Source organism: Coregonus lavaretus, assembly GCF_964263955.1.
Source record: "Coregonus lavaretus genome assembly, chromosome: 27".
Lineage (NCBI taxonomy): Eukaryota > Metazoa > Chordata > Actinopteri > Salmoniformes > Salmonidae > Coregonus > Coregonus lavaretus.
Window position 1 is genome coordinate 28,783,698 of NC_140014.1, and position 26,368 is coordinate 28,810,065.

General features: G+C 44.2%; 1 protein-coding gene across 2 annotated transcripts in view; it reads left to right on the forward strand.

Annotated features, from left to right (window-relative positions):
- LOC311103068 (sprouty-related, EVH1 domain-containing protein 1-like) overlaps positions 1-26,368 on the forward strand; it is a 67,556-nt gene that overhangs the window by 38,969 nt on the left and 2,219 nt on the right. For both annotated transcript variants that reach the window (XM_084144594.1, XM_084144595.1), the window contains 4 exons: positions 4,244-4,457; positions 14,224-14,392; positions 18,300-18,346; positions 24,519-24,683. In XM_084144594.1, the coding sequence (XP_084000720.1) occupies positions 4,244-4,457; positions 14,224-14,392; positions 18,300-18,346; positions 24,519-24,683 (595 nt within the window). The remainder of the gene's footprint in view (positions 1-4,243; positions 4,458-14,223; positions 14,393-18,299; positions 18,347-24,518; positions 24,684-26,368) is intronic.

Sequence of the window (26,368 nt, forward strand, 5' to 3'; positions counted from 1 at the left end):
GCACTTTTATGACTCATAGAAGAGTCTTCAACTATAAGGTGCTTTTTTTTGTTCCCCTAGCTGTGCTGTTGAGGAACTAGAGCAAGCACACTTGTAGTTGTTTACTTTGGAACATAGCCCTGCATTCCCGCCTTTTATATTACTGTTTACACAATCCAAAAATGGTTATTCTGTTCAGGACAACCCAGGGTATAACGCCATATCATCTTGTAACTGTACATCAAACATAGTGATCATAAACGTTGAGACTATATTAGCATACAAACGTTTTATGATATGGAAATTTGAGGTGCACATTTAGATTCCTGGGTGTTTGGCTTGCTTGTGTGTCGACAGACTGCAGCCAGAGAATTTATTATAAACCTCAACATCTCATCTTTCAAAATACATAGTCTCCGTAATTTACAGCATTTCTCTCACTCGGGCAACAAAAACTGCAAAAGTTCTTGTCTCACGCGGTGCTCAAGTTCAGAACGGCGGTCAGTGAAAACCCATACAGAGCTGTGAAGCAGAGACCCTGAGCTCTGACTTCATGTATACTATGTTACTTCACAGCCACTGCGTTCCAATTTAGACGCTTATCAGTGTCCAAATTTGCCATTTTCAACCCTTATACGGATACAAGTGTAAAGGGCCACAGCTGGTGGAGTTGGTGCCTCTAGGGCAATTCATGCAGATGTTAGAGGGCCTTTTTACTGAAGAATGTGTTTGTTTCATATGATTGTGTTTTGCTTTTCATGTATTGCATAATTGATGTGTATGTACAGTGCATTCGGAAAGTATTCAGACCCCTTGACCTTTCCCACATTTTGTTACATTTCAGCCTTAGATATGTATAGTGTAATTGTTGTTTATTGATGTGTTCATGCAGGGCTCATCTGCAAAATCAAGCATAATTTGGCATTTTATCCCTCATCCCTGGCTCACTGACTACTACAATTGATTACATTAAACAGAAGGGGGTAAATACCCATTGTCAACCAAATCCAGTGGTGCTGGCTGCTTCATCAATAGGTTAATAAACTCTAACCCCTGTGAGGGTGCAACATGACACAGAGAAAGACGTCTCGCGGTATATCTCTCACTCACTCACTCCGCCTTTAATATGTTACTAGTAGGTTCTGTAACGTGCTGTCGTTTCCGGTGGCCCAGAGGAATGTTCTTATATAATCTGAGAGCCATCAGACTGCAGGGAGAGGGAAGATGGCTGGATACATTCACTACAGTAACCTAACAGTGACAGCCTCCGCTACCTGCCTGCTGTAGTGGAAAAGTGAGGCCACAGCATGAGCCTGACTCTGGAGTCTGTAGCCTGGCCACATAGTCACTCAACCACTGTTTGGCCTCCAAGAAGTGGGACACATCGTATGCACTGACTGACCACACACACACAAAGACAATGACTTTCTGGCTCTGACATACACTACCAGTCAAAAGTTTGGACACACCTACTCATTCAAGGGTTTTTCTTTATTTTTAAGAAATTCCACAAATTCACTTTTAATAAGGCACACCTGTTAATTGAAATGCATTCCAGGTGATTACCTCATGAAGCTTGTTGAGAGAATGCCAAGAGTATGCAAAGCTGTCATCAAGGCAAAGGGTGGCTATTTGAAGAATCTCAAATGTAAAATGTATTTTGATTTGTTTAACACTTTTTTGGTTACTACATGATTCCACATGTTATTTCATCGTTTTGATGTCTTAACTATTATTCTACAATGTAGAAAATAGTAAAAAATAAAGAAAAACCCTGGAATGAGTAGGTGTGTCCAAACTTTTGACTGGGACTGTATGTTTGGGCTTTTAATGTGTCACTACTTAGTTATATCCATGGTGGGTTTTAGTTTATGGTAACCTGGGATTGATTATAGGTGTTGGTATCTTTACAAACTCTCTTAAACCCATAGGCCTTTAAAAAAAAACAGATGAGCCTTTTATGCTCCTGTCCATACCTTGTGGAGAACGCTGATGGAGTCATGGAATCCAGACATTAAAACGGAATTCAACAATATTCAAACATGTATTGAATTTAGTAGGACATCAACTAAATGTACTGAACTTATTTGAAAATGCATTAATTTGCCCAAGATTATCAAAACATGCTGACCAAACCACCCCTGTTGCGTGCGTGAGCGTTGCAAAATAAATGTACATGTTATTCAATCATTTCATCCAAACTGCTCGCACGCGTCAACGGGCGTCTGCGTAGCCCGGTGCTAAAATAGAACTTGGTTCTATTTTAGACACTTGACACACTGAAAGGCCTGCCTCTCTCATCTACTCATTGGTTTTTAGGAACATACTAACCCACGTGGGTGATTGAAAGATGAGCGAGGTCCACATTCCATTCCAGATGGTGGCGGTAATGTACCTTAAAGTTGGTTGCCAACCGCCATATAAAATCCATAGAAGAAGAATAAATATGAAGAGATTAATAATAAAATAAAATAAACTAGGTTTCCCCTTTTATCTGTGGATTAATTGTCGAAGTAGGGAACACATGATTTTGTGTGACTGAAAATGGGTCCAAATTTACAACGATCCAGTGGGAAAAAAGGAACATATTCGTTTCAGGTAAAATGACAACCCAATGTTTATCTACGAGGACAAATTGGCTAGCAACAGCAAGTTAGCTAAATGTCCATGAATGTTTCATGTGTGTTTCAACCTGTCCTCAAATTAATAAACACTGAACAAAAATATAAATGCCACATGCAACAATTTCAAAGATTTTACTGAGTTATATGAACTGTAAGGAAATCGGTCAATTTAAGTAAATTCATTAGGCCCTAATCTATGGATGGATTTCACATGACTGGGAATACAGATTCCCAAACATTTCACATGACTGGTCACAGATACCTTAAACATATTTTTTTTAAAGTATGGCCGTGGATCAGAAAACCAGTCAGTATCAGGTATGACTACCATTTTGCCTCATGCAGCGCGACACGCTGTCTGCCATCTACCCGGTACAGTTGAAACCGGGATTCATCCGTGAAGAGCACACTTCTTTAGCATGCCAGTAGCCATCAAAGGTGAGCATTTGCTCACTGAAGTCAGTTACGACGCCGAACTGCAGTCAGGTCAAGACCCTGGTGAGGACAACGAGCACACAGATGAGCTTACCTGAGATGGTTTCTGACAGTTTGTTCAGAAATTCTTCGGTTGTTTAAACCCACAGTTTCATCAGCTGTCCGGGTGGCTGGTCTCAGACGATTCCGCAGGTGAAGAAGCCGGATGTGGAGGTCCTTGGCTGGCGTGGTTACACATGGTCTGCGATTGTGAGGCCTGTTGGACGTACTGCCAAATTCTCTAAAATGATGTTGGAGGTGGCTTATGGTAGAGAAATTAACATTCAATTCTCTGGCAACCGCTCTGGTGGACATTCCTGCAGTCAGCATGCCAATTGCTCGCTCCCTCAACTTGAGACATCTGTGGCATTGTGTTGTGTGACACAACTGCACATTTTAGTGGCCTTTTATTCATGAAACATGGGACCAACACTTTACATGTTGTGTTTTATATTTTTGTTCAGTATAGTTGGTAGTTAGTTAACCTGCGTGTCATGAACTGTCTGGTAGGGTTAGACAAAATCAACATGCGCACGATGGCACACACGGACGCACGCGCTGAGCCGGTGATTTTTGAGAGTTAAAACCTGAACTGGAAACCTGGAAAAACAAAACGGAGAAATCCGAATTTGGGAGAAAGTGGAATCGGGCAAAAAAAAAGATATAGGGCCCTACATCGGTCAGTGACATCTCATAAAAGCCCATGAGATACGGAGGTTGTAAATGATTGTTCAAGGTTTTAATATCCTCTTGTTTTTGGGATGTGTTGGGTTTTCAGGCCCTCCTGCCATTGTATTTCATGACCTGTCACTTCTAATTACTGTGTGTTTCTCTGACACCTCCAACTCTCTTTCTGTTGTCCTCTCTCTATTTCTCTCTCTCTCACTCTTACTGACATTTGTGAGTGTCACATTACGGTCGGTTATAGTGTGTGTGTGTGTTCTATTCTTTAGTGACAAGTCATGCATGTGTTGAAGCAGTGGTCGTGTTGCCGTCATTATGCCTAACCATGTTCTCTGTGTGTGCAATGGCAGCCCTGTACCCGTGAGGCGACATGGTTGTGTTGTCATAGTATCTGTGTTCTCTCTATATACAGAGGTAGTTGATGCCGTGGTCTTGTTACAGTCCCACCCTAACCATGTCTTTCTCTCTGTCTCTGTCTTCAGTGACAGTTATGCGCGTGTGAGAGCAGTGGTCATGACTCGGGATGACTCCAGCGGTGGGTGGCTGCCTCTGGGAGCCGGGGGCCTCAGCTGCGTCACCGTCTACAAAGTCAGCCGGACACCGGACAGCGACAGCAACAGCAGCACCACAGACCCAAACACCACCACCACCACAGCAGACTTCCTCATCAAGGGGGAGCGGCTCAAAGACAAATCGGTAAGGGTCCACCTCGCTTTCTACACACACACATCGAGTGCAATTCTCCTCATTTAAGCTATAAAATAACCGTCAAAACCGTTTAAACAGGCCTACATTCATTTTAGTATGTATTTAAGTTTTTATTAACGTTATTTTAATGTAGATAAACTTTACGTAATAGTGGGAGTGTTTACTAATGATTATAAGCAATTGTTTTTCTAACCTAGTCTGTATATTAAACTTTCTACATCTCCTATGGCACTTCAGTAAAAATGTATTTGATGTATGGACTTTTTTTTATACAATGCAGGTTTTCATTGCTTGCTAGTAATTAAATACATTGGTCTTTTAAAAAAAACGTTGGATATGTCTGACTATTGAGGCCTATAATGCGCTAATGTTGTGTCAAATGGACAATGCGGCAATCCTCTCCAACCTGGCATGGTATAATTTAATATGAATATTTTCTTAATTTCTAGACTAATCAACACTGATCATGCCCGATCCTGGCCAATATGCCGCCCTAGGCGAGACCAAGGAAATGACTGCCCTCTTATCCCTGCAAAGTAGAATCGTAGCCTAGGCTATACAGTATCAGCCGAAATACACTTTTATGAATGGCCATGTGGTAACCTACCGTTTGTAAAACAGGCAATTTACCATTAATCCCTGTCAGATGGTTACATTAATTTCTGTTAATGCATGTATTCATTACAGTAATTTACCATTATCATTGTTGGAGTGGAAACGTTGTTTGCAGAGTTCACAACCTGCTACACTTGTGAGAAACAATTTTTGGTTTATTTTATACCATAATTTACGCACTCCATGTACGCAATGAGCATATGTCTGGTTTCTCTGTCCTGTTGATGTTGACGGAGCACGCATAGAAGTACCTGGCCTGCTTCTCGCAAATGTCAAAAGTAGGAATGTGCCCAACAGTGCTTATGTCATTGTTTTCTTCACCTCACACAGTAAATCAACCAAGTTATCCATTAAAATTATAATAGTTCCTCTCAGTATTTTAAAAATCATTCCAACACTACTCCTCGATAATCAGCATTACTGATTAATAGGCTATGGACATGTTGCATGTATTTGTTTCTATTTTAATGATTGTCAAATTCATCTTCATACTTTCCTTGTCAATTGATTATCTTATAGCCTACTTTCGGAAAGCCTAAGGTAGGCCTAGGTTTTTAAAACGTTTAAGGAAAGGATAAATATTTGCTCTCTTCTCTGACATACGCTGGTGGCTTTGATTGACGGGTGCTTTGACGGGGCTGTGGGTGTATGAGTTCGCTGATTCTCTGTAGGCCTACAATGTGGTCCTCTGTAGCTCAGCTGGTAGAGCACGGCATTTGTTACGCCAAGGTAGTGGGTTTGATCCCCGGGACCACCCATACACAAAAATGTATGCACGCACGACTGTAAGTTGCTTTGGATAAAAGCGTCTGCTAAATGGCATATTATTATTTATTATTATGCATTCGGAAAGTATTCAGACCCCTTGACTTTTCCACATTTTGTAAGGTTACAACCTTATTCTAAAATTGATTAAATTGTTTTTTTCCCTTATCAATCTACACATAATGCCCATAATGACAAAGCTAACAGGTTTTTAGAAATTTTTGCAAATATATTAAAAAAAATTAATAAATGAAATGTCACATTTACAGTATTCAGACCCTTTACTCAGTACTTTGTTGAAGCATTCTTCTCTGCAGATCCTGTCAAGCTCTGTTAGGTTGGATGGGGTCGCTGCACAGCTATTTTCAGGTCTCTCCAGAGATGTTCGATCGGGTTCAAGTCCGTGCTCTGGCTGGGCCACTCAAGGACATTGAGACTTGTCCTGAAGCCCCTCCTGTGTTGTCCCCTGTAGCTCAGTTGGTAGAGCATGGTGCTTGCAACGCCAGGGTTGTGGGTTCGTTTCCCACGGGGGGCCAGTATGAAAATGTATGCACTCACTAACTGTAAGTCGCTCTGGATAAGAGCGTCTGCTAAATGACTAAAATGTAAATGTCTTGACTGTGTGCTTAGGGTCGTTGTCCTGTTGGAAGGTGAACCTTTGCCCCAGTCTGAGGTCCTGAGCGCTCTGGAGCATGTTTTCATCAAGGATCTTGCTGTAATTTGCTCCGTTCATCTTTCCCTCGATCCTGACTAGTCTCCCAGTGCCTGCCGCTGAAAAACATCCCCACAGCATAATGCTGCCACCACCATGCATCACCGTAGGGATGCTGCCAGGTTTCCTCCAGATCTGACGCTGGGCATTCAGGCCAAAGAGTTCAATCTTGGTTTCATCAGACCAGAGAATCGTGTTTCTCATGGTCTAAGAGTCTTTAGGTGCCTTTTGGCAAACTCCAAGCAGGCTTTCATGTGTATTTTACTGAGGAATGTCTTCCGTCTGGCCACTCTACCATAAAGGCCTGATTGGTGGAGTGCTACAGAGATGGTTGTCCTTCTGGAAGGTTCTCCCATCTCCACAGAGGAACTCTGGAGCTCTGTCAAAGTGACCATTGGGTTCTTGGTCACCTCCCTGACCAAGGCCCTTCTCCCCCGATTGCTCAGTTTGGCCGGGCGGCCAGCTCTAGGAAGAGTCTTGGTGGTTCCAAACTTCTTACATTTGAGAATGATGGAGGCCTTCAATGCTGTAGAATTTATTTTGTACCCTTCCCCAGATCTGTGCCTCGACACAGTCCTGTCTCGGAGCTCTACGGACAATTCCTTCGACCTCATGGCTTGGTTTGTGCTCTGACATGCACTGTCAACTGTGGACCTTATATAGACAGGTGTGTGCTTTTCCAAATCATGTCCAATCAATTGAATTTCCCACAGGTGGACTCCCAAGTTGTAGAAACATGTCAAGGATGATCAATGGAAGCAGGATGCACCTGAACTCAATGTCCAGTATCATAGCAAAGGCTCTGAATAAGGTATTCTTATTCTTTATTTTTAATACATTTGCAAGAATTTCTAAAAACCAGTTTTTGCTTTGTCATTAATGGGTGTTGTGTGTAGATTGATGAGGAAATAAAATAATTTAATCAATTTTAGTAACAAAATGTGAAAAAGGGGAAGGGGTCTGAATATGTCCATTCAGAAGGTTTCCTAAAGTAGCCTGTCTGGACTCAATCTCATGATTTAGTCTTGTAAAAGGCCTGTTTTCAGTAGCTTAGGCTACATAATTTCTCTCAATATGGCGTCCTCTCTTTGAAGAATGACCGTAGTAGCAGGGTTTGTGACGTTATGCGAATATTTTGGGAAAGTAGGAGAACCCATCGGACTTTGTTTAAATGGTTTTGTTCGTCGTAATAGGATCTGTATTTTTTTCATATGCAGAAAAGCCAACAGACAAGGACATGGTAGGAATATATCTTTATTTTGACTCTGTTAATGTTGCGTCAATACAAAAATGCGACAGATCCTCTCCAACCTGTCATTTCTTAATTTGTTTATTAATGTTTATAACTAATAACCTGAATAATAATAATGAAATGCATTGATAATAAAGAAGTGTAATGGCTTGTTTCAAATAGGTTTTTATTAAGAAGCATATCCATGTAAACAAGTGTACAAACAATTGTGACCTCCCCCTTTTTTTAAACCTGTATTCAAAGTGCCCACGATTAAATTCTTAATATAGAATTAGAATAATTATTCTATTTCCATTATTCCAACAGTTCACCCAAGCGTTTTGATCTAAATCGCAATTGCAATATTTGGTTAAAAACAAGGCCTAGATTTTTTGCCCATATCGTGCAGCCCTATGTGGAAACGATCTCAAATGAGGAAATGCAGAAATTGCTGAAAAATGATTTTTGGTTGAAGTTTGGTTGTTCTATACTGTTCAATCAGAATGGAGAAGGCCCCATTTTTTAAATCCCTTAGAATGTATGTGTTGCCACCCTAGAGTCATGCACTGCTCATAAAGCAAATGTAGAACTTTTATTATTCAAAAACATCAAATACCGTAAAAAATGTGGGAAATGTTGTGATATGATATTTGGGCCATATCACCCAACCTAGTGACATGTAGCCTAAGAATCATATAAAACTATACAAACCTCCCACTCAGGGAGTCACACACTCCTTACACAAACCTTACACACCTCACACTCCTCACCATGCAACTCACACTCACTCTGAGGGCCTCATACACACCACACACACTAATCTATCACAATGGAGAGCAAGCATGTTCGCTATGTACTATGCATCGACTCAGCCTGTGACACATTCCACAGCGACGGGGTCGTGGGATGAGATCACCATCAGCCTCCGCCTTACACACACAGTCACACAGGAAGTGGCTGTTTGGCTTTCCTCCGCTGCGCAGGGAAGGTATCTGTAAATAGGAGCGGGCTGAATGAGTGTGTGATGCATGCTGACATCATCAGAGAGAAGAGAAGGGCAGACTGCTCAGAAGAGGGGGATGAGGGATGTAGGAATTCAAACTAAAAAGATAGAGGAAAAAGGATGGAAAGAATTGAACGGATATTGGTGCTCTGAGCACTGATTCTAGTCAAATATTCCTATGCTCTCGTCCTAAAACTATCATGCCCTTACGTCTCTTTTTTCATGTTAAACAAATATATTGATGACCATTTCCTTTGACAAGAATGAAGAGATGACTGTCTTCATTAAGTGTCGTAGAGAAGTGGCTCCTGCCTGCTATGCCACTTTCAGTGTAACTGTCTATTCTGAGCCTGGGTCACCGTGCTACATGGAGCATGATTCTGGTGATGTCACCCACCCCAGTGGCTTGTTAAAGCGGGAGGTCCAAACCACCATTTTACTACAGACAATGGGAACATGGGAAGAGATGGAGACAGAGCCAGGGAGCGAGAGAAAGAAGGGATCAGTGAAAGAGATGGAGGGGAGGAAAAAGAGCGTGAGATGGCCAGTCAAACTGTAAAAAAAGAGACTGAAAGAAGAGAAAGTGAGGGGGAGATGGAGAGATGAGGTGGTGACTGCAATGTTGGAGGGGATCTGCCAATAAGCGTAATGATGCGGCACAGAGTGTACTGATGAGTCAGCTGGCTCCTGATATTGCCACCAATGGGCCTTCTCTCTCGCGTGCACACTTTTCTCTCTCGCGCTGTTCTCGCTCTGTTCTCTCTCTCTCTCTGTCCTATCTCTCTCTCCCTCTGTTCTCTCTGTTCTCGCTCTCTGTTATCTCTCTCTCTGATCTCTCTCTGTTCTCTCATTTCAATTTAAGGGCTTTACTGGCATGGGAAACATATGTTAACATTGCCAAAGCAAGTAAAATAGATAATAAACAAAAGTGAAATAAACAATATAAATGAACAGTAAACATTACACTCAGAGTTCCAAAGGAATAGAGACATTTCAAATGTCATATTATGGCTATATACAGTTTTGTAAAGATATAGTACAAAAGGGAAAATAAATAAGCATAAATATGGTTTTGTATTTACACTGGTTGCCCTTTTCTTGTGGCAACAGGTCACACATGTTGCTGTTGTGATGCCACTCTGTGGTATTTCACCCAATAGATATGGGAGTTTATCAAAATTGGATTTGTTTTCGAAATCTTTGTGGGTTTGTGTAATCTGAGGGAAATATGTGTCTCTAATATGGTCATACATTTGGCAGGAGGTTAGGAAGTGCAGCTCAGTTTCCACCTCATTTCGTGGGCAGTGTGCACATAGCCTGTCTTCTCTTGAGAGCCAGGTCTGCCTACGGCGGCCTTTCTCAATAGCAAGGCTATGCTCACTGAGTCTATACATAGTCAAAGCTTTCCTTAAGTTTGGGTCAGTAACAGTGGTCAGGTATTCTGCCACTGTGTACTCTCTGTTTAGGGCCAAATAGCATTTCTAGTTTGCGCTGTTTTTTTGTTGTTAATTCTTTCCAATGTGTCAAATAATGATATTTTTGTTTTCTCATGATTTTGTTGGGTGTAATTGTGTTGCTGTCCTGGGGCTCTGTGGGGTCTGTTTGTGTTTGTGAACAGAGCCCCAGGACCAGCTTGCTGAGGGGACTCTTCTCCAGGTTAATTTCTCTGTAGGTTCTCTGTGTTCTCTCTCTCGCTCTCTCTCTGTGCTCTCTCTCTGTTCTCTCTCTGTTCTCTCTCTGTTCTCTCTACCCCTCTCTCTGTTCCCTCTACCCCCTCTCTCTCTGTTCTCTCTCTCTGTTCACTCTCTCCCCACTCTCTCTGTTCTCTTTCAGTTATCTCTCTGTTCTCTTCCCCCTCTTTCTCTTTCGATCTCTCTCTCTCTGATCTCTTTCTCTTTCTGTTCTCTCTCCCTCGGTTCTCTCTCTGTTCTCTCTCTCTGCCTCTCGCTTTCTCTCTCACGCTCTCTCTCTGTTTTCTCTCTCTCTGTTCTCCCCCTCTCTCTTTCGCTCGCTGTTCTCTCTCTCTGTTCTTGCTCTCTCTCCTTCTCTGTTCTCTTTGTGTTCTTTCTCTCTCTCCCCCTCTGTTCTCTCTCCTCTCTCTCCCTAGCTTGCGCTCTCTCTCTCTCTGTTCTCTCTCTCTCTGTTCTCTCTCTCTGTTCTCTCTACCCCTCTATCTGTTCTCTTCCCCTTCTTTCTCTCGCTGACTTTCTCTCTATTCGGGACAACAGTAACAACAATAAAATAACCATTGAACAATAACAATATAGAGGACATGTGCAGGTTGGTTGGTCTGTTCTCTCTCTGTTCTCTTTCTCTCTCTCTGTTCACTCTCTCTCTGTTCACTCTCTCTCTGTTCACTCTCTCGCTGTTCGCTTGCTCTCTCTGTTCTCTCTCTCTCTCTGTTCACTCACTCTCTCTCTGTTCTCTCTCTGTTCTTTCTCACTCTGTTTTCTCTGCTCTCTCTCTCTGCTCTCTTACACTGTTCTCTCTCTCTATTCTCTCTCTCTCCCCCTCTCTCGCTCTGTTTTCTTGCTCTCTCTGTTCTCTCCCCCCCTCTTGCTCTTTCTCTCTCTCCCTCCCGCTCTCGCTTTCTCAGTTCTCTCTCTCTGTTCTCTCTTTCTCTGTTCTCTCTCCTCTCTCTCTCACTCTTTCACTCTGTTCTCTCGCTCTGTTCTCTCTGTCTCTGTTGGCTCTCTGTTATCTCTCTCTGTTCTCTCTCTCTCTCTCTCTGTTCTCTCTCTGTCCCCCCGTCTCTCTCTCTGTTCTCTCTCCCCCTCTCTCGCTCATTCTCTGTGTGTTTGTTAAAGAGCACAGATTTTATTGGCTGCTGAATTACCAGCTCTCAGATTATAACAGCTCTCTCTCTCTAAACTCTCTGACTCTCTCTAATATGGCAGTTCTTTCTCCACTGCTAGATTTAACCTAACCTTCTTAGATGTACTTATTTATTTGTGTAGCCTGCCTAATAGGCTACTTTTGTATTGGAGTGATTGAGAATGATTTGTAATCTTTTTTCCTGAACCAACGAATTTCCTTCAGGATTTTAACCCATAAATGAATAAAGATAAGAGATCGTACAAACTAAGAGGACTGTGCCCCAGTTACGGTACTCTATGTGTATCGGAAGTTGTTTTTGGAATTAGTTTATAGATATAGCATTGCTGCTTGGTAGATTATCAAATGGATAACTGAATGGATGGATGTGGCATCTATCTCTCTGATTTGGTGTGTCTGCTGTTTGGTGTCTGCTTGTCCTCTGCTCTCACACAGAGAAACAGTCCTGTCCTCTTGACAACATCCCAGAGTGGAATCAGTCCCCCTCCTTCAAACTCCCCCAATCTGTTAAGACTCTCACTGAATTAAATTGATCTTCTCTCTCCTTCTTTCTCTCACTATCTCATTACCAATCCCTCCCTCTCTCTCGCTCCACCTCTGTCTCCTACATACATAGGATCTTAATTTGATCACCCTGTTGCAGGAGAACTTGGTGTATTTGAGGTTTAAAAAGGCTTCTACAGTTTGTAATTTCCACGTTTAAGTTTCAGACTTGATTTTCCCTTACGAAAAATGTACCTCTACAAAAATGTCCATACATAAAAATTCACACTTCCTGTTGCTGCATGATTATTTTCCTGCTGTAGGAGACTGGCTCAAACTAAGAGCCTACATCTGTATTTTCACTTTCTCCCTCGCTCTCTAGGTCTCTCTCTGGTCTCTACTCTCCACCTTTCTGTGGCTCCACCTCTCTATTTCCCTGTGTTGAATGAATGTGGTATTGAGTGTCATCCTTCCTCAACAGCGATACGTCCTCCTCTCCCAGGCTAGCCGCTCACCTTACCCACTCCGGCTCCGCTCAGTCTCGCCTCCCACAATCAGCCCCAGAGGCAGACACCCCCTCACGCCTCCCTCTCCCTCCCTCCTTCCCTCTCCCTCCCTCCTTCCCTCTCCCTCCCTCCTTCCCTCCACAGGCTCTGTGTAAACACAAGGGCTAAACCCTTACTGCTCACTTTCTTACTGCTGTTTCTTATTCCTCTCTTTCTCTGGGCGAGCGAGACACACTCCTGTCTAATACACACCTGCATTTACAGCTAATAGGCCTATTTGTAATACATGAATGTTTTTGTGCACTACTCATGTGATCAGTCACACACCAGATATATCACATATCCACACACCCACACATACAGCTTCCACCTATGCTCTCTTATCAAACATAGACAAAGGTGTACACGTTGACAATGATTTAGATACTGACCATCATGATGCCGTAGGGGCTTGACTTTCTTTGACTGGTGATTTGTTTTAGGGGTTTCTTATATTGTTTTTGCATAGGTACAATTAAATGTTATTACCAATCTTTATTTACTAATACTGCCGTTTGGTTATAAACGTGACAATATAGCACAAATTACCATGTCATAGACAACCACCAAATAACGGTTTCAAACATGCACATCAAACAGAATGCACAAGTTACCACACAACAATGTCGTCCCTTCCTTCCCTCCCTCATTCTACCCAACGTGCACGCGCCCCCTCTCACTCACTCAGCCCTCGTCGTCGTGCACATTCGCCCAAAGCCTCAAAGACTAATGGCCGTATCTCATTTCATTTAATCTGCCTAGAGGAAGGGCTGGAGACCATCTAGCAGTCTTGATTAATAATAGGCTTTTGGAAGCAACCGTCTCTCTTTCACACACTTAGTTTCTGTGCCTGGCTCCAAAACGTATCATAACTCCAGCTTTATCATTTGTAAAATAAAGCCCCACTATATTGTAATGTGTTTTACAAATGAAGAGGGGGGGAAGGGTTAGGGTTAATTATTGGGGACTTGGAGTGTTTCTATTTTTCAGAAGTTTCTCCTCATATCCAGTGTTGGGACAGGGTTGGGGCTTTTCATTTTTCTCCACGCGCTTCGTGTTGTGTTGTAATTAAACGTGACACATTTAAACAGCTTAGGGTGTTGAATAAGATGGAGGTTAAATGTCTGTTCCTCAAAGGTTCCCTCAGACAGGGGTAAATAGCATAGTTTCCATTGAGTGATTTTACACTCCTATACCATGCTGGATTTCTACTTAACCATAAAACGGCATTGCTTATTGAGTGAGGAAACTGATTTTGGGGCTTTCTTGCTGCTTCTGGAGAAAGCTAGAAGCTAGCTTATTCTGCATTAAAGTAGTGGGTCCAACATTTTACCATCTGGGCAGGTAGCCTAGCGGTTAAGAGCGTTGGGCCAGTAACCGAAAAGTTGCTGGTTTGAATCCCCAAGCCGACTAGGTGAAAAATCAGTATGTTCCGTTGAGCAAGGCACTTAACCCTAATTGCTCCAGTAAGTCACTCTGGATAAGAGCGTCTGCTAAATGACTAAAATGTCAATGTAATAAAATTGGGAACTTCAAGTCACTAACAGATGGCTCTCTGTGTTCAGGTTGTTCTGGAGTGTATTCTAAAGAAGGACCTGGTCTACAACAAGGTCAACCCCATATTCCACCATTGGAGGATCAACGACAAGAAGTTTGGCCTGACATTCCAGAGTCCTGCCGACGCCAGGGCCTTCGATAGAGGGATCCGCAGGGCCATCGAGGACATCAACCAAGGTGGGTTAGGAAGGACCCCTGAGCTTCAGTCCACCTCAGTACAGTCTCACCTCACAGAACTCATGCTTTTGTAGACTCCTTGCCTCTGACATTATGCCTGTATTTGTATGAATTTGTGTGTGTTCGTTTCTGTGTGTGTGTGTCTGCGTGTGTTTGTGGGTTGGTCTGTGGCATGTAATGGTTGACCTGCTGTCTGTTCTCCTGGTGGTAGATGCTTAGTGTTGATTAGCTGTGATGACTTCCCCTGCTCCCTGCTCACTCACCCATGATTGGCTCTCCTATCTTATCTGTGCCAGCTGTGGAGGACATAATGGCACAACTTCCTGTACAGACTGACAACCCCAAGCCTGTGCCCAGACAGTTGAGTCAGAGGATAGGGGCACAAGCTGAGGGATGCATTTAGGTCAGGATAGGGGCTGTGTGTGAAATTTGGAGTTCAGGCTTTAAGGTACAGGTGTAGGATCTTAATTTGATCACACGTTTGTTGAGAATTTTCCTGCACCGCAGGAAATGCAGATGAGCTTTGTGATTTACGTAAATTCACTGAAAACCCAAACTAAAATGGGAATATTAACAGTATTGCACATTTCCTGTAGCCTAATTTTGTCCAGCTATTTATTTTATTATTTATTTAACCTTTATTTAACCAGGTAAGCCAATTTGAGAACAAGTTCTCATTTACAACTGCGACCTGGCCAAGATAAAGCAAAGCAGTACGATAAAAAACAACAACACAGAGTTACATATGGAATAAACAAAATGTACAGTAAATAACACAATAGAAAATCTGCAAATGTAGAAAGTTATGGAGGTAAGGCAATAAATAGGCCATAGTGCAAAATAATTACAATTTAGTATTAACACTGGAGTGATAGATGTGCAGAAGATGATGTGCAAATAGAGATACTGGGGTGCAAATGAGCAAAATAAATAATAATGTAAATAACAATATGGGGATGAGGTAGTTTGGTGGGCTAATTACAGATGGTCTGTGTACAGGTGCAGTGATCGGTAAGCTGCTCTGACAACTGATGCTTAAACTTAGTGAGGGAGATAAGAGTCTCCAGCTTCAGAGATTTTTGCAGTTCGTTCCAGTCATTCGCAGCAGAGAACTGGAAGGAATGGCGGCCAAAGGAGGTGTTGGCTTTGGGGATGACCAGTGAGATATACCTGCTGGAACGCATACTACGGGTGGGTGTTGCTATGGGGACCAATGATCTAAGATAAGGTGGGGATTTGCCTAGAAGTGATTTATAGATGACCTGGAGCCAGTGGGTTTGGCGACGAATATGTAGTGAGGGCCAGCCAACAAGAGCGTACAGGTCACAATGGTGGGTAGTATATGGGGCTTTGGTGACAAAACGGATGGCACTGTGATAAACTACATCCAATTTGCTGAGTAGAGTGTTGGAAGCTATTTTGTAAATGACATCGCCGAAGTCAAGAATCGGTAGGATAGTCAGTTTTACGAGGGCATGTTTAGCAGCATGAGTGAAGGAGGCTTTGTTGCGAAATAGGAAGCTGATTCTAGATTTAACTTTGGATTGGAGATGCTTAATGTGAGTCTGGAAGGAGAGTTTACAGTCTAACCAGACACCTAGGTATTTGTAGTTGTCCACATATTCTAAGTCAGAACCGCCGTGAGTAGTAATTCTAGTCGGGCGGGCGGGTGCAAGCAGCGTTCGATTGAAGAGCATGCATTTAGTTTTACTAGCGTTTAAGAGCAGTTGGAGGCCACGGAAGGAGTGTTGTATGGCATTGAAGCCCGTTTGGAGGTTTGTTAACACAGTGTCCAGTGAAGGGCCAGATGTATACAAAATGGTGTCGTCTGCATAGAGGTGGATCTGAGAGTCACCAGCAGCAAGAGCGACGTCATTGATATACACAGAGAATAGAGTCGGCCCGAGAATTGAACCCTGTGGCACCCCCATAGAGACTGCCAGAGGTCCAGACAACAGGCCCTCCGATTTGACACATTGAACTCTATCTGAGAAGTAGTTGGTGAACCAGTCATTTGAGAAACCAAGGCTATTTAGTCTGCCAATAAGAATGCAGTGATTGACAGAGTCAAAATTGTTGGCCAGGTCGATGAAGACGGCTGCACAGTACTGTCTTTTATCGATCGTGGTTATTATATCGTTTAGGACCTTGAGCGTGGCTGAGGTGCCCCCATGACCAGCTCGGAAACCAGATTGCATAGCGGAGAAGGTACGGTGGGATTCTAAACGGTCGGTGATCTGTTGTTGCGACAATTTCGGCGGCTAATTTTAGAAAGAAAGTGTCCAGATTGTCTAGCCCAGCTGATTTGTAGGGGTCCAGATTTAGCAGCTCTTTCAGGACATCAGCTATCTGAATTTAGGTGAAGGAGAAGCGGGGGGCGGGGGGGGGGGGGGGGGGGGGGGGGGGCATGGGCAAGTTGCAGCGGAGGGTGCAGAGACGGTAGCCGGGGTAGGGGTAGCCAGGGGGAAAGCATGGCCAGCCGTAGCAAAATGCTTATTGAAATTCTCGATTATCGTAGATTTATCAGTGGTGACAGTGTTTCCTAGCCTCAGTGTAGTGGGTAGCTGGGAGGAGGTGCTCTTATTCTCCATGGACTTTACAGTGTCCTAGAACTTTTTGGAGTTAGTGCTACAGGATGCACATTTCTGTTTGAAAAAGCTAGCCTCTGCTTTCCTAACTGATTGATAATAAGACTGCTGCCTGGCTCTCAGCGCTCTCAGAGCCTGTTCTACTCCTCTCCTCTCTGTATCCTCTGATCTGTTCTGGCTTCCTCTGTATTCCACCAGTGTTGTGTAATGCCTCTTCTCCACACAAGCAGGTTCCTTTGTATTCCTGTTGCATCGCTCTGCTGCCGGACTGCAGTGTGGTGTGTGTGTGTTCTTCTTAGTGTGTGTTTAAGAGTGTGTGTGTCAGCCTTGCGGTCCTCAGTTGCCATAGCAACAGTGGACACATGGCCCTGGCAGCTCCGTGGCCCAGCACTAGCAGAGTCGTGCTGCAGGAAGTCTCTGTCTCAACGTGCTACAGACAGACAGACAGCATGGGTCTCACCGTAGCAGAGACTGACAGACAGGAAGATGGATACCCGCACACTGTTCAATACTCCAACAATTTTCTTGTGCAATGTTTCGACCCGACGGTCTTCTTCTCTAAACTAGACTGAGAGACACAGACAGATATACAGACAGACGTACAGACGGGGACAGACAGAGGTCCGGTTTTTCCTGCTGCCTGCCTGGCTCGTTTTAAATGAGGTCTTGGTGATCCTAATTAAGTGAACTGGGAGTCTTAAAAGAGCCTCTTGATGCCTCAGGTACAAACAGTTTCCTCTTCGTCCGTCCCAGTGGAAATGAGCTAATCTCTGTTTTCTACACTACTGCCAACATTTAACTTTGGACTAATTTATTTTCCCCAAGATTTCAGGAAAAGCTTGTTTTTAGACATGATGTCGGGTACAAGTTCAACAGTACAATTACTTAGTATTCTTATCATAAGTCAACTTACTTGAAACTTGTCGTCAGTGAATGCAACATTTTTGGACTGAGTCATGGCTTTTTAGCCTCGACCCGAGAGCAGATTTCATTAGGCTATGTGTCCCACTAACACAGAGTAGCATTCATTTCCCCTTTTAGCTGTTCTTGGGCGAATGTAAGTCTTGGCCTACCATACCTCCCTCAATGGCTTCCCTCTTCCTTCAATCACCAGTGGCGTACTTGTGGGGACATGTGAAGTCTGGGGACTTTTTGACATTTTAGGGAATTTTAATATATGGCTTGGTGACGTGGGGACATACTGTATGTTATGTGAACTCTCTCTGTCTCTTTCTGTCTCTCTCTCTGTAGCTCATCTGTATCTGTGTAGCTGGAAGTCTTATTGAATATCTGATTTTATTCAATCTTCTCCTTTCCAGGCTGTCCTGTGTTTGACGACTCAGACTCTCTTGAAGATGGATTACAGGTGAGTCCACGTACCTGTGTCTCTATTTGCTAGCACTGAGGTTTGCTGTAGGACTAACTTGACTTCTCACTAGTCTAGTGTGTTTCAGTTCTCTTGCTGATGCTTGAATCCAGGAAGCATAGCATTGGGAAATCTAAGCAGTCAGTGGCTCAACAGAACACTATCCCAGTACTACTTCAGGCCCTTTTGTCTTCTACTCTGCCAGTTGTCTTTAGGATTTGAGTCTGTTTGAACAGCCAGGACCTTACCTTCCATTGCTGGGGAGTTGTTGAGTGTGCCCACGGCTTAGGTGTGCACATCTGTCATCTGGTCAAAACTGATACCTGGGGGAACCCAATTGCGTAAAAAAAAATATAAACATGGCGAAATGTCTCCCATTTGGCCTCATGGATTATCTGAAGCCACTCGTATTTACTCATGTTCCTCGTCTATTAATAGATTGAGCTATGCTCGGACGTATTGTGTTCGGAAGCTGATAAAGGAGTTGGTTATCACTTTGACCTCCTCAGTCTGAGCTTTCACAAGCTACAGGTACTGTTTTCAAGTGTGGTTAGCAAGGTTTTCTCAATCTCAACAAGATGGAGTACAGGTATATGACTACACACCTACGCTGATTTTGCTTTAGATATTGGGTGTGTTGTTGAAACATAACACTGCTCCTTGAAACACCACAAGTAGACACGACGGTACAATGCGTGGTATTTGCTAAGTATACATGGCAAACTGAACCTCTTAACGAAAGGCCTTGTTTCAGATGACCTGCCAAGCCAATCATTTAGTAGCTCCTGCTGCTCTTTAGTTCCCAGTATCTGTGGGTTTTGTGTCCGTCAGTGATCCGGTGGCTGGGCTGCAGTCACCTTTGACCCTCAGTATCTGACATTCACTGAGTGGAGTAGAGAAGGTCAGAGGGCGTGAGAGGGAGGCTGAATCTGTTCTTGTTCATGTGGAGAGCAGCTTTAAGGAATCAGCCATACAGGAAGTCCAATGGCACCGCTGTTGCTAAGCAGCAGAGGAGCAGGCAGTGGGAGGAGAGGGGGAGAGGGGTTCAGTGAGTGAGCAACAGAGGGTGTCGCCATAGTAATTTGGCATCCGAGTGTTGCGGTCCGAGACCTGAGCTACACGGGCGAGAAACCGTGAGGCTAGTCACTCTCTAACACCAAGCCACGCAGCTAGAGAGCGCTAACGAACGCTCCACTTAAATGCCACCACACAATGTGTGACATTACTCTGCACCTCTTCATCATTTAACACGTTCCAGTCTTCGCTCCTTCACAGAATTTGACTCAGATGACGAGAACTGTGTGTACAGACAAAACATTTGTTCAGAGTTTTGTTCAGTTTCATTTCTTCATCGAAGGTCTGACATGAATTCATTTAGCTGAAAGTGACCTTGTGCTGTAGCCCAGCCGAGAGCCACGAGACGAGTCACTTTGACATGGGATGGAGGGCACTCTGGAGCGTCATTTGGGCCTTTATTGGATTTAGCCTAGTCATTCTCTGTATGAGCTGGACTGGACTAGGAACATGTCTGCCATGTAGAGTGTTTTGGGATGTCTGGTTTTCCCCTAATACTCTGATGGCCAGCCAGGTCTCTTGGTATCTGGAACCTCTTAACCCGCAGTCCGTGTGTGTGTGTGGTGTAGGACATTCTTATCAGCCCACATCGTGCCCAGCAGGGTTCAGCACCCTCTACCAGAACACCACAGTCTTCCTCTCTCACCCTGACACCACACACCGCACACCCACAGCCAGTCACACACACACATGCATAATCACACACACACACACACGCATAATCACACACACACACACACACACGTATAATCACACACACACACATGCATAATCACAAACACACACACACACACGCATAATCACACACACACATGCATAATCACACAGTCGACACATACAGTACCAGTCAAAAGTTTAGACACACCTACTCATTCCAGGGTTTTTCTTTATTTTTACTATTTTCTACATTGTGGAATAATAGTGAAGACATAAACTATGAAATAACACATATGGAATCATGTAGTAACCAAAAAAGTGTTACACAAATCAAAATATATTTGAGATTCTTCAAAGTAGCCACCCTTTGCCTTGATGACAGCTTTGCACACTCTTGGCATTCTCTCAACCAGTTTCGTGAGGTAGTCACCTGGATTGCATTTCAATTAACAGGTGTGCCTTCTTAAAAGTTAATTTGTAGAATGTATTTCCTTCTTAATGCATTTGAGCCAGTCAGTTGTGTTGTGACAAGGTAGGGGGGGTATACAGAAGATAGCCCTATTTGGTAAAAGACCAAGTCCATATTATGGCATGAACAGCTCAAATAAGCAAAGAGAAACGACAGTCCATCATTACTTAAAGATATGAAGGTCAGTCAATCCGGAACATTTCAAGAACTTTGAAAGTTTCTTCAAGTGCAGTCGCAAAAACCATCAAGCGCTATGATGAAACTGGATCTCATGAGGACCACCACAGGAAAGGAAGACCCACAGTTACCTCTGCTGCAGAGGATAAGTTCATTAGAGATAACTGCACCTCGGATTGCAGCCCAAATATATGCTTCACAGAGTTCAAGTAACAGACATCTCAACATCAACTGTTCAGGGGAGACTGCGTGAATCAGGCCTTCATGGTCGAATTGCTGCAAAGAAACAACTACTAAAGGACACCAATAAGAAGAAGAGACTTGCTTGGGTCAAGAAACACGAGCAATGGACATTAGACCGGTGGAAATCTGTCCTTTGGTCTGATGAGTCCAAATTTGAGATTTTTGGTTCCAACCACCGTGTCTTTGTGAGACGCAGAGTAGGTGAACGGATGATCTCTGCATGTGTGGTTCCCACCATGAAGCATGGAGGAGGAGGTGTGATGGTGAGGGGGGGCTTTGCTGGTGACATTGTCTATGATTTTATTTAGAATTCAAGGCACACTTAACCAGCATGGCTACCACAGCATTCGGTAGCGATACGCCATCCCATCTGGTTTGCGCTTAGTGGGACTATCATTTATTTTTCAACAGGACAATGACCCAACACACCTCCAGGCTGTGTAAGGGCTATTTGACCAAGGAGGTGAGTGATGGAGTGGTGCATCAGATGACCTGGCCTCCACAATCACCCGACCTCAACCCAATTGAGATGGTTTGGGATGAGTTGGACCGCAGAGTGAAGGAAAAGCAGCCAACAAGTGCTCAGCATATGTGGGAACTCCTTCAAGACTGTTGGGAAAGCATTCCAGGTGAAGCTGGTTGAGAGAGTGCCAAGAGTGTGCAAAGCTGTCATCAAGGCAAAGGGTGGCTTCTTTGAAAAATCTAAAATATATTTTGATTTGTTTAACACTTTTTTGGTTACTACATGATTCCATATGTGTTATTTCATAGTTTTGATGTCTACAATGTAGAAAATAGTAAAAATAAAGAGAAACCCTGGAATGAGTAGGTGTGTCCAAACTTTTGACTGGTACTGTACATACCCACTCAAAGGCTGACATACTGTACAAATTGCATACACCCGCCACCCTCCTTGACAGCCTATGCAGAACCTTGTTTAGGTGCACCATTTGACAGGTGTTTGAGACGCAAAACCACATCTGTTTTTTACTGCACGACCTCTGCTGAGAAGGATGGGTGATCCTCTCCTCATCTTAAATGTAGAAGATAGAACTTGTAGAAATGTAGTTTGTGTTTGCAGCGATTTCAATTCAATCAGGTTTTTGAGAGGAGGTGGGGTGCTATAGTCCTGGAGAGATTAAAGAAGTGGGTCAAACGGCGCCTGGAATGTTCTAGTCAGGTTAGGTAGTTTGGTTGAGGAGAAAGCGTACTGGAGAGAAGCCCCAGTAGAATCTTTGTAGAGCAGGGCTGAGCAGCATTACGAGGATGCATTCTAGGGATGAGTCATCATCCCTAACACTGAAGAACTCCTCATACACAATCCCACTCTCTCCCCTTCTCTCTCCCTCTCTTTAACACACATCTGAATTCTTTTTACTTGATGTTTCACAGTGAAATACTGTGAACATACAGATGCTTGGACCTGTGAGTCTTTATGAGTCACTGATAGAATATATGCACACACATAACGTAGGACACACTCACACACAGCAGGCCAGCCCCTTCCCCTGTGTGTGCCTGGGAGGGTGGAACTGCGTGGAGCTCTGATGTTGGTCCTGAGCCAGGTCCCCCCCCCCCCCCCCCCACCATCTCCACCTCAACATCTCTGGGGTCAGATCGGAACCAGATTGGCCCCCACGCATGCCTTTGAATGGTGGGGCTCAGTGCAGCGCTTTAAAAGGAAGCCCAAGTCTGGTTCCAATTTCATCCCCCTAACCCCCTCTCTCTCTTTCTCACACAGTCACAAACACACACACACACACACACACACACACACAAACAGCTGTCATCTGGCATTTTAAATTCTGGCCTGCATTTCTCCAGCTGGAGTTGGTTTATGACATTCCCTCAGCAGACTTGTTGGCCGTGCTCTCTCTCACACACATGCATAAACACTCACGTATACATATGCTCACGTACACACACTTATTTTTTCCTGTTCTGTTCTTTCTCTCTCCCCTCCTCTCCTTATTCTGGCATTCCTGCTCAGACTGCTAACACACCGGGTGTGTGACACACACACACCACACACAGTATTTTAGCATTCAGAGAAGCCAAGAGGAAAAAAGACACGCGCACACACACGGTTTGTTAGCAGTCTGAGGGGGGAGAGCGAGAGAAGTGGGTAAGAAGAGAAAGGGGGGGTGGGGGGGAAGAGTCAAAGGAAGCATCTCTTAGCAACCACTAATTACTGTAGCAGCAGCTGGGAGCAAACCAGATTTCCGCTGTGCGTTAAAACACTGGCGTGGGCTACTTTACACACAGCACTGACTAACCAGAGCCAGCAGCCTCCTCCACACGCAGCGAGAGAGAGGCAGCGAGAGAGAGAGGCAGCGAGAGAGGCCTGAATGAGGGAAGGGTGTGTTTCTGCTTGTGTTTGAAATATAAAGTATATGCTTCTCTGTGTGAGAATATGCATCTTTTTGTGACTGCATATAAGGTTGTGTACCAATATGTGTGTGAGAATTTGTGTGCGAGTGCATGTCTGAGTGTGTGTTTGTGTCTGTGTGTACGTGCGCAGATGGGAGCTCCATGCTCGTGTGAGTGCTGAAATGTGCTGGCCATCATTAAGAACTCACCATAAGGCCTTTCTCTGTAATGGCTGCTTTTCTTCCTCTCCTCCACACCTGTTCTTCCTCTCTTCCACACCTGTTCTTCCTCTCTTCCACACCTGTTCTTCCTCTCCTCCACACCTGTTCTTCCTCTCCTCCACACCTGTTCTTCCTCTCCTCCACACCTGTTCTTCCTCTCCTCCACACCTGTTCTTCCTCTCCTCCACACCTGTTCTTCCTCTCCTCCACACCTGTTCTTCCTCTCTTCCACACCTGTTCTTCCTCTCTTCCACACCTGTTCTTCCTCTCCTCCACACCTGTTCTTCCTCTCCTCCACACCTGTTCTTCCTCTCCTCCACACCTGTTCTTCCTCTCCTCCACACCTGTTCTTCCTCTCCTCCACACCTGTTCTTCCTCTCCTCCACACCTGTTCTTCCTCTCCTCCACACCTGTTCTTCCTCTCTTCCACACCTGTTCTTCCTCTCCTCCACACCTGTTCTTCCTCTCCTCCACACCTGTTCTTCCTCTCCTCCACACCTGTTCTTCCTCTCCTGCTGGGGTTGGGCTCAGAACTCATAGTCCATTGTTGTCACCTAATAGGCAGGTGGGTGTATGTATACATGTATTTTGTATTTGTGTGTGTTCGAGTTCTTAACAGTAGTTGTCCAATACAGTTGACTAGGATCTGTCACACCGATAAAATGCCTGTGGGAACACATGGGGGGGCTGCTAGGAACTCTGTGTTCTCAACAGAAGGGGCTTGAGTCATCTCATCTCACAGGCAGAGGCACAAGGAGAAATGTGGTCTCTGGGCGCTACCTGGTGGACAAATGTGAGAGAAATATAGTTAGGATATCAGTGGTGTCTGTAGCTAATGTGAGTCAGTGGTATGCTTCTTATACCTACTTGTGAAGTATAATAATGGCGCCTTGTATAATTAAGGTGAAATGTGAAAAATGAATGATATATTGAAAATAGTACTTTTGTCGTTGTGTTGCAGACCCTGTGTGAGGAGCCGCCCTCCATCTGTACGCCCATGAAGGAGCCCTTTTCCCCCCTGAGTGTCCACAGTGTGGTGTCCACTGAACCCTGCCGGGGCTGCTACGTCCGCGCTCAGCCCTTTGACGAGTTTCCCTCCAGCAACCAGCGCTACCTGCCTCCTCAGGTCAGTACCAAACATGTCTGGACTAGAAGTCTTCACGGGTCCAACAGACCTGGAATTCTGAGATCCGACTCGGGAACCGAGCGGGACCGGGCCCTAAATTATTACTTTTATCTGCTTGTTATCTGTGTCAGCCAATTGCAACTCAATAAAACTGAATTTATGTCCAGCTGAAACTGGTTTCCGCCACTCACCTCACGTGCTCCTGCTGCTGAGGAGAGAGACAGAGGGAGCGAGTGAAAGGAGCCTTGGCCTAGGCTACTGTTGATTGCAAAGATGGCCTTTTTAATTGAAGTAAAACGAAAATTAGAGGAGAAAGAGTATAGTGAAAAGAAGCCGACCAGGGGAATATTGTGGACAAAGATGAGAATAAGGTTGATGTGGCCAAATGGACTGTGTGCAACTCGCTATTTTTATTTTTGTGTTTATTATCATTTGTTTTATTATTATTATTGTAGGCCTATTTACGAATCTAAACCAGTTCTTTAAACCATTTTCAGGTCTGGCCATAGATTTTCAAGTAGATTTAAGTCAAAACTGTAATTCGGCCACTCGGGAGCATTCACTGTCTTCTTAGTAAGCAACTCCAGTGTAGATTTGGCCTTGTGTTTTAGGTTATTGTCCTGCTGAAAGGTGAATTCATCTCCCAGTGTCTGGTGGAAAGCAGACTGAACAAGGTTTTCCTCTAGGATTTTGCCTGTGCTTATCTCCATTCTGTTTATTTTTTATCCTGAAAACCTCCCCAGTCCTTAACGATTACAAGCATACCCATAACATGATGCAGCACAGGAGGTTGTTGGCACCTTAACTGGAGAGGACGGGCTCGTAGTAATGGCTGGAGTGGAATTAGTGGAAAGGCCCTTTCCACTAATTAGTTCCAGCCATTTATTATGAATCATCCTCCCCCAGCAGCCTCCACTGCGATGCAGCCACCGCTATGCTTAAAAATGGAGAGTGGTACTCCCCAAACATAACACTTTGTGAATTGCCTTGCCGCATTTTTTGCAGTATCACTTTAGTGCCTTGTTGCAAATAGGATGCATGATTTTGAATATTTGTATTCTGTACAGGCATCCTTCTTTTCACTCTGTCAATTAGGTTAGCATTGTGGAGTAACTACAATGTTGTTGATCCATCCTCAGTTTTCTCCTATCACAGCCTTTAAACTCTGTAACTGTTTTAAAGTCATCATTGGCCTCATGGTAAAATCCTTGAGCGGTCAGATGCCAAGCAGTTGCCATACTAAGGTGTTCTCAATGGTGCAGCTGTATAACTTTTTGAGGATCTGAGGGCCCATGCCAAAACATTTTCAGCCTCCTGAGGAGGAAGGGGCATTGTCGTGCCTTCTTCACAACTGTGTTGGTGTGTGTGGACCATGATAATTCCTTAGTGATGTGGACACCTAGGAACTTGAAGCTCTTGACCCGCTCCACTACAGCCCTGTTGATGTGGATGGGGGCGTGCTCGGCCCTCCGTTTCCTGTAGTCCACGATCAGCTCCTCTGTCTTGCTGACGTTGAGGGATGAGTTGTTGTCCTGGCTCCACACTGCCAGGTCACTGAGCTCCTCCCTATAGGCTGTCTCATCGTCGTCGGTGATCAGGCCAACCATGTCGTGTCATCAGCAAACTTATTGAAAACGTTGGAGTTGTGCGTGTCCACACAGTCGTGGACATAAGTATTTTACATA